Source organism: Vitis riparia, chromosome 18 (assembly GCF_004353265.1).
Source record: "Vitis riparia cultivar Riparia Gloire de Montpellier isolate 1030 chromosome 18, EGFV_Vit.rip_1.0, whole genome shotgun sequence".
Classification (NCBI taxonomy): domain Eukaryota; kingdom Viridiplantae; phylum Streptophyta; class Magnoliopsida; order Vitales; family Vitaceae; genus Vitis; species Vitis riparia.
In genome coordinates this window covers 33,478,245-33,487,602 of record NC_048448.1, presented here as the reverse complement: position 1 = coordinate 33,487,602, position 9,358 = coordinate 33,478,245, and the positions used below count along the sequence as shown (strand labels likewise).

At 30.5% G+C, this 9,358-nt stretch overlaps 1 protein-coding gene across 1 annotated transcript; it reads left to right on the top strand.

Annotated features, from left to right (window-relative positions):
- Nucleotides 1-6,830: 6,830 nt before the first annotated feature.
- Nucleotides 6,831-8,927, top strand: LOC117906958 (putative 12-oxophytodienoate reductase 11). Its single transcript, XM_034820254.1, has 5 exons — nt 6,831-6,945; nt 7,337-7,477; nt 7,557-7,687; nt 7,836-8,012; nt 8,106-8,927. The coding sequence occupies exons 1-5, from the start codon at nt 6,872-6,874 to the stop codon at nt 8,699-8,701; spliced, it is 1,119 nt and encodes a 372-aa protein (XP_034676145.1). The 5' UTR covers nt 6,831-6,871; the 3' UTR covers nt 8,702-8,927.
- The last annotated feature ends 431 nt before the right edge of the window (nt 8,928-9,358 follow it).

Sequence of the window (9,358 nt, the reverse complement as noted above, 5' to 3'; positions counted from 1 at the left end):
GATGGAAATTGAATTGTAAGATTGAGTATTATATGCATTTTTATGGATCCGTTTCCAACTAGATGGTTATTTTATGCTCCAGACTCAAAGATCTCTAACATATTGAAAACACATTTATATATTATATATTGTGTGCTCCTAAGAAGAGTTCACACGCGCGCGCGCGCACACATATATATATATATATATATATATATATATAAAACTAGATGGATAATATTATATGCTTCAAATTCAAGGGTCTTTCACTATCATGCCCCAAGATCCCTTCCAAGGGCATGACGGTTATTTCACACTTTAAACCCGAAGGCTTACAGTGTAACCTGACCCAAACAATTATCTTGTAATCAGAAGTTACTAATTACCAAATACTTGTTCAGAGTAATGGAATAAAATCTAAAATCCTCAAAACTCAATTTCAAAACTAAAACATCCACTATCCAAAATCTATTGTCCAAATATTTGCAAACTTAAACAATTCAAGTACTAAAATAAATTTCAAAATCTTCAAAACTCAACTTTGAATTAACATAAAATTTAAAGGATCAATATCCAAATAGCTTCCAAATACCAAAAGATCCAAATGAACATAACTAACCATTAAACAAAATCTAACATAAAATCTTAAGTCAAATCCTAATGATGACATTTTTTAACCTAGCCATCACTCCTCACCCGAACTAAGGGTACCTGAAAAGTAGTCAACGAATGGGAATGAGCTCACAGCCCAATAGAAAACATTAATGTAATCCATGGATCAAATATTTCAAACTCACTTGCAAAATAGGAGATATTGTAATCAATCATTTTCATAAACCTGTATGCATTTATTTCTGATTCAAACAATTTCATATCAAATTCAGTCAAAATATTCCAATAATTTATTTACTTTGGTCATCAAACATCAAAGGGTACCCAATTAGGTGAGACTTTTCAAATAGGTGGCTAGCCTCAAATTGTTCCTTTAAGGTGGACGGAACCAAACACTACTAATATTAGTAACCTCTAATCGAAACCCCTAGAGGCTGGAGTTCAAATCAATTACATTCCCCACCAAGAAATGTAAAAGTCAACTATTATATCCCATTGACAAGGGTCAAAAGTCAAAAGTCAACTATTATATCCTGTTGACAAGGGCCAAATAAATCAGAGTCAAATATTTATTTCATTTATTCAAACTTATAACATATAATATCTCCACATTTATTTGTCAAAAACAAAATATAAAATTCTAATATACTTTTCATGCAAAACAGGTTTGATCCATGCATAAAATGGAATATAACTCAAACGTTTTCAAATACTGTATATATATATATATATATATATATATATATATATATATATATATAAAATTATTTAAAAAAAAAATTAACAACTGCATTAATTTCTCTTACCTCAAAAGAAGTCTTCAAAAACTTTGGAGAGAAAATCTTGAAAATCTACTCTTCACCTAACCAAATATAAGAGGAATAATTATTACTATTTATCTAAAATTATAGGTTTGACAATCCTAAAATTTTAGGCATTAAAATTAATATATATTTTTTTAATTATGAAAGGTAATTTAATCTATTCATATTTTAAAAATTGATAAATTTCTAATTCATATAAAACTGAATTTATTTATATATATTTTAAATTTATTTCTTGGGACACAACTTAATTAAACTATAATTTATTTCAATAATTAATTTCTATGTTATTTATTAAATTACGCTCATAATTATAATATCAAAAACACTTTACTTCCTTTTTATTTAAAACTTCTATTCTCTCATATATATATATATATATATAACATAAACTTTATTCCCAACAATACTCCATTATTGCCAACAAAATAATAGTATATATATATATATATATATATATATTTTTTTTTTTTTTCCATTCTCCAATTCCACCCGTCACACACGTCCTCCATATATATATATATATATATATATATATATATATATTTTTTAATCCTTAAACCATTCTTCAGTTCCACAGTGTGCACACGTGTCCTCTAGGTTTTTTTTTTTTCCTTAAGTCATTCTCCAATTCCACCAATGTGTACACTCATCTTACATGTTTTTTTTTTTTATAAAATTAACCCTAGTCTAAAGCGAAATATTCCAAAGAGTCATTTTTTTTTTCTAAAAACTTAAGAATTTCCAATTTCCAACAATAAATCAAAATCTTAAATTTTCACTATTTTGATATTAAAACGAATTAAAAAAAAAAAAAAAAAACTAACCCTAATTTAGATTTGGGGTTTTCAAAAAAATATATATCTAACGTGCTTGAAAGTAACTAATGAATCTAGAATAATAATCTTACCTATAGAGGTTTGTTCTTCAAACCTTGAAATCTAACCTCAACTTCACGTTCTCTGGAAACTCTCTGCGAACAAGAACACGATTTAGAAAAGAATAGGAAGAAGAGAATTTTCTATTTATACCTAGGGTATTATTCGTAAAATTACCTTTTCACCCCCCTTCCATTTTATTAAATTAATTAATTAATTAATTAATTTAATATCATTATTATGAATTTCCTAAATTATCCTTAAAAAAAACTTGGGTGTTACATCGTAACTATGTAGATATTGTCCACTTTGGACCCAAAGAGGTCATCACGGCTTTAAAATGCGTTTACTTGGTTTAAGAGGAATCTCTACATATATAGCGCAAAGAACTTTCTCCCAGATCCGATGTGGGACATCAAAAACACCCCCCATGCAGATACAATGTCCCCGTTGTGTCCCATGGGATTGCGCGGTCAAACAAACAAACACCCCTTACGGGGCTAAACAAACCCCCACACTGGGGTCGGGGATCGGCTTTGATATCATTTGTAACAACCCACACCCAATCATGTAGATATTGTCATTTGTAACGACCCGCTCCCAACCATGTAGATATTGTTCGCTTTAGGCCCAAGGGGGTCCTCACGACTTTAAAACGCGTTTACTTAGTTAAGAGGAGCCTCTACATATATAGCGCCAGGAACATTCTCCTATATCCGATGTGGGACATCACAAACACCCCCCCCCCCCCATGCAGACACAGCGTCCTCATTGTATCCCATGGGATTGTTGGGCCAAACAGACAAACACCCTTTACGGGGCCAAACAAATCCCCACACTGGGGTTGGGGATCGGCTCTGATACCATTTGTAATGACCCGCTCCCAACCATGTAGATATTATCCGCTTTAGGCCCAATTGGGTCCTCACAGTTTTAAAACACATCTACTTAGTTAAGAGGAACTTCTACATATATAGCGTCAAGAACATTCTCCTCTATCCGATGTGGGACATCACATTCACAGTTTCAAAATACATTTATGTATTGTACGCTCCAAACTCAAGAATCTCTCATGATTTTAAAACATATTTATATAATTAAGATGAGTCAATATATATATATATTTACTTTTTTTCTTGTAGGTTGACTATTGCTTATGAAAAATACAAATCTACTTCTTGTGGGTTGATTATCAAGCGTTTTGGCTTCTAATCTACTTGATTTCTCTCATGACTCATAACTCACATCCAATCAAGTTAAAAGGATTTTAGAATTACTCAAGAAAAAAAAGTATTTCATGTTGGTGTTTTCTTTTTAAAATTTGATTTGATAGAGTTTTTTTATTTATTATTATTTTTATTTTTCTTTTGAAATTTTGTTTCATTTGATGCCTTATGACTTGTTGTATTATTTGATTTGATTTTTATTTTTTCTATTTGAAGGGCTACCAAAGTATCGTATCCATAATATAAACAAAATTTTCGTAATTTTTTTTATTATCTTGTCTTTCTTTTTTCATTTGACTCTTAAGTTTGAAATCTATACATAAAGCTAGTTCTTTATTCTTGATAAATGTAATTAATTCTTCATAAGTTATTAACTCATAAGGAATTCTTTCATTGTGTAAATTTCTAATTCTTTGTTTAACTTTTTCTGTCAATAGAATTGAAAATTCTAAAATAAATCTTTCTTTGTAATAATGACTTCTACAATTCTTTAATTTTTACTCTTTCACTTGATTTGTTTCTTCATGAGTTATTTCAAGCAATCTCCAAATTTCTTTAGCCAATTTGCATTGACATATACTATTATATTCATTTCTATTCATAGCACATTGCAAAGTCAAAACAACCTTAGCATTTAATTGAAAATTTTTTCTATCAAGTTCATTCCATTTTTGCTTAGATTTTGGAACCATGACTCCATCAACAAGTTTTGTAGGAAAAGTTGGGTAATCTTCAATAACGTCTCATATGTCCAAATCAGTTGATTGTGAAAACCAAATCATTTTAGTTTTCCAATAGGGATAATCGGTTCCCACAAAAAAATAGAGGTCTATTGGTTGAAAAACTTTCAATGTAAGATGAGTTTGATGGATTAACCATTTCCTCTTAGACGATTAAGCCTTGAACAAGAAGTCTAGCTTTGATATCAATTGAGAAAATAAAAGGCTAATCTAAATAGATAAAAACACCCACGAGGGGGAGAGGGGGTTGAATTAGAGTTAAAAAAAAAAATAAAAAAATTAAACACAATAAAATTAAGCACAAAAAGCACAAATATAAATAAATAAGAATATAAAAAGTAAAACTCAGATTTATAGTGGTTCAACACTTCCGTGCCTACATCCACTCTCCTCAAGCTCTTAACCGAGTGAGGGTTTCACTTATACTTGAAGCTTTTAACCAAGCTTCTAAAATTGATTAAAACTTATGAAAATATAAAACAAAACTCTTATAAATGAAATTAGAAGTATAATATGCATTTTAAAGTTGTTTTATTAAAGAAATTAATATATATATATATATATATATATAAAAGTGTACATGGATTATTAAATACATAAAATATTATTCAATAATAATATTGTGATATTTGATTATAATATATTTAATTTTAAAATTATAATATATTTAATTTAATTGTATCAAATGATAATAATGTATAATTTTTAATATTTAATTAATATATTAATAAAATTAAAAACTTTTTACTACTTAATTAAATGAAAATTTTTATTTATTTATAAAATAATTATAATTAATTCATAGTTTAAAGAATTGTTTTAATATTTTATGTCTATGAACACTTTTAATATATATCTATGTGGTGCATAGTAATTAACAAAGGGCAAATTTACCCCAATGGTTGGTAGGTGTTGGCCCCAAAAGGGGAGTAGCAAAATGCTCCCATTTTGAGCAGCAGCCCATTTTTAGCTGCTTTGACTCGGTCAATGCGACTGAAATATCCCGATATTTTAATACCAGTGTAAGGCAGGGGGTGTGGGTGCAGGTGGAGCCAATGAAGACTTCTGGATTGGACATGGATGAACCATGGTCAATGAAGGTGGCCAATGCACATGCACATCACATTATTGCTTTTTCATCGTTTGTGGTCTCATCAAATAGACCTTTACACCATAGATAAATTATTATTCAACTTCGTAGTGGGGCCTCATGTTTTTCAATATTTTCTTATTTTGTTTCTATACTTTCTTCATTATTTTTAGCCAATGTGGATTATATTTTCCTTTTTTATTATTTTTTTGCTTCAATGTAAAAAATTTATTTTTAGACAATGTGAGTTAATTTTCTTTTATTATTTATTAGTTCAATAAAAGACATTCCTAGAAAAATAAGTGAAATAACATAAAACAATTAAAATATATTACTTAAAAATATAATTTTTCATGTTTTTTTGTTATTAAACATATTTTTCTATTTTTTATTTATTTAAATAATTTTGTTAAAAAGGGTTTATGGTAAAAGAAAATTGATTCTGGTTTTATTATTTTTTGCTTCAATGTAAAAAAATTATTTTTAGCCAATGTGGGTTAATTTTCTTTTATTATTTATTACTTCAATAAAAGACATTCCCATAGAAAAATAAGTGAAATAACCTAAAACAATTAAAATATGCTATTTAAAAATACCATTTTTCATGGTTTTTAGTTATTAAACATATTTTTCTATTTTTTATTTATTTAAATAATTTTGTTAAAAAGGGTTTATGGTAAAAGAAAATTGATTCCGGTTTTATTATTTTTTGCTTCAATGTAAAAAAATTATTTCTAGCCATTATGGGTTAATTTTCTTTTATTATTGATTACTTCAAAAAAAAACATTCCGATGGAAAAATAAGTGAAATAATCGAAAACAATTAAAATATGTTATTTAAAAATACCATATTTCATATTTTTTTAGTTGTTAAATATATTTTTCTATTTTTATTTACTTATTTAAATAATTTGTTAAAAAGGGTTTATGGTAAAAGAAAATCGATTGGTTTTATTTATATTATACATTAAATTATTTCATATTTAATAACTATTAATATTATATTTTAAAATTTTTGTTTTAATTTTTAGAAGATAAAAGGTTATGAAACTAACTAATTGGAAAATATGATCAAAATAATTTTGACATATTCATTTAGTTATGATAAAAAAAACCATAATTTAAATAAATGTGATAAGAAATTAATATTTCTGTAAAATTTTAAATGTTATTTAACAGCTCATTAATCCTTTATTTTTTAATGATTATTTAATAGTTCATGCTGAAATCAGAGTTGACATGACAAAGGATTTGCACAGCAGAAAAAGCATTCAACTTTGATCACCAGGGGTGTCCCACTCATATAACTGTAGCAGCAGCCGCCGCCAAATATACAGATATAAGCAGCCTCTCTCTTCTTCTTCTCTATAAATAGGCTTCAACACATTGGACTTTCAAGTCTCAACACACTTTGGATATTGTTTTTCATACTTCATTCTCCGTAGTTTGATTCTTTCGTTCATTGAGTTTTTGAGGAAAAAGAGAGAGAGAGAGAGAGAGAGAGAGAGAGAAACTGACAGAAATGGAAGGAAAAGTGCAAGGAGAGCAGCCCCTTTTCACACCATACAAGATGGGCACGTTTCAGCTCTCTCATAGGTACATTTCTCCACTTCCTCTCTTCATTTTCTTGCATTTTCTTTCATATCTTCTGTTTCCACTTGTTGGGGGTTGTTAGAATTTCTGGGTTTGTGCTTGATTCAGAAAATCAGAAAGCAGACAGAAAGAAAGGAAAGAAGTTTTTGAGAGTGGTTTCTGGGAAGAAAGAGGAGCTGTATACTTGTATTTGGCTGCATTGAGGGAAAATTTTTGTGAATGGGGTTATGAGAAATAAAACTTATTAAGATTTACAACATCAATTTTTGTACATGTGCTCTTGTAGCACATGTACATTGCTCCTGTAACATATTCTTTAGATGAATGTGTTAGATTTCTTCGTCTGCAAGTTCTAAACATGGCTAATTTTTCTTTCACTCTTAACATTTTGTAGGGTGGTTCTGGCTCCACTAACTAGACAGAGATCTTGGAACAATGTTCCTCAGCCCCATGCAATCTTGTATTACTCCCAGAGAGCCACTAAAGGGGGGCTTCTCATAACTGAAGCAACTGGAGTTTCCGACACTGCTCAAGGGTAATTACAGCAAATACTTTTACCTTCTTGTGTTTTGATAGATGTAAGATTAATTATTTGGTTTTCCCCACCTATGCAGCTATGCACATACCCCGGGTATATGGACAAAAGAGCAAGTTGAAGCCTGGAAGCCCATTGTAGATGCCGTTCATGCTAAAGGCAGTATCTTTATTTGTCAGCTTTGGCATGTGGGAAGAGTTTCAAACACAGGTATGTTCTTGAATTGTTGGGATACTACTCGGACGTACAAGGAATTCTTTAGGTCTATTTTGTTGTTGTAATTATGTGAAGGACAAAACTGATTTGCTACACAGATAATGTTTTCTAATTCTATCTATCCTATTACTGATCATTACAGAATTCCAGCCAAATGGGCAAGCTCCATTATCTTCTACAGACAAGGCATTGACGCCACAAGTCCGAAGCAATGGCTTTGATGTTGCTGAGTTCACAGCTCCTAGGCGGCTTACAACAGATGAAGTTCCTCGAGTTGTCAATGATTTTAGACTTGCTGCAAGAAATGCTATGGAAGCTGGTAAATTCATCCTCTAATACAATTAATCATGAATTAACTTTCTAGTCAATTTCTTCGATGCACTGATGATAATATTGTTTACCCAATATATAGGTTTTGATGGAGTTGAGATCCATGGAGCTCATGGCTATCTACTTGACCTGTTCATGAAAGACCAGGTCAATGATCGAACAGACAAGTATGGTGGATCCCTAGAGAACCGTTGCAGGTTCCCATTGGAAGTAGTAGAAGCGGTTGTTAATGAGATAGGAGCTGATAAGGTTGGAATAAGGCTTTCTCCATTTGGCCATCATGCCGAGGCAGGAGACTCCAATCCAACAGCTCTGGGCCTTTACATGGTTGAATCCTTAAACAAATATGGTGTCCTCTATTGCCACATGGTTGAGCCAAGGATAAGAGCAGCCGGAGAAACGTGTGAGTGTCCCCACAGCCTCGTGCCCTTGAGAAAGGCTTTCAATGGCACATTCATAGCCGCTGGGGGTTATGTGAAAGAAGACGGAAACAATGCTGTGGCTGAGGAGCGTGCAGATCTTGTTGCATTTGGACGTTGGTTCTTAGCCAACCCAGATCTTCCAAAAAGATTTGCGCTCAATGCTCCTCTCAACAAGTATAACAGGGAGACATTCTACGCACCCGAACCCATAATCGGCTACACTGATTATCCATCTCTTGAGGATATTGTTGAGTAGATCTCCAAAGGTCTGAAATGGGGTCTGGAATTGTTCTGCCATTGAGTATTATATGTATCTATAACGATCCATTTCCCATGTTAATTGTTTGCTCCAAAGTCGAAGGACTCACAGTTTTAAAATAGATTTATATGATTAAGAGGAATCCATGTATACATAAGATGGAATTGGAAATTGAATTGTAAGATTGAGTATTATATGCATTTGTAAGGATCCGTTTCCAACTTAGATGGTTATTTTATGCTCCAAACTCAAAGATCTCTCACATATTGAAAACACATTTATATATTATATATTGTATGCTCCAAAATCAAGGGTCTTTCACGGTTTTAAAACACATTTATATGATTAAGAAGAGTTCACATACACACACATATATATACAACTAGATGGATAATATAATATGCTTCAAATTCAAGGGTCTTTCACAGTTTTAAAATACATTTATGTATTGTACGCTCAAAACTCAAGGATCTCTCATGATTTTAAAACATATTTATATGATTAAGATGAGTTTATATATATATATTTACTTTTTTTCTTGTAGGTTGACTATTGCTTATGAAAAATACAAATCTACTTCTTGTGGGTTGATTATCAAGCGTTTTGGCTTCTAATCTACTTGATTTCTCTCATGACTCATAACTCACATCCAAT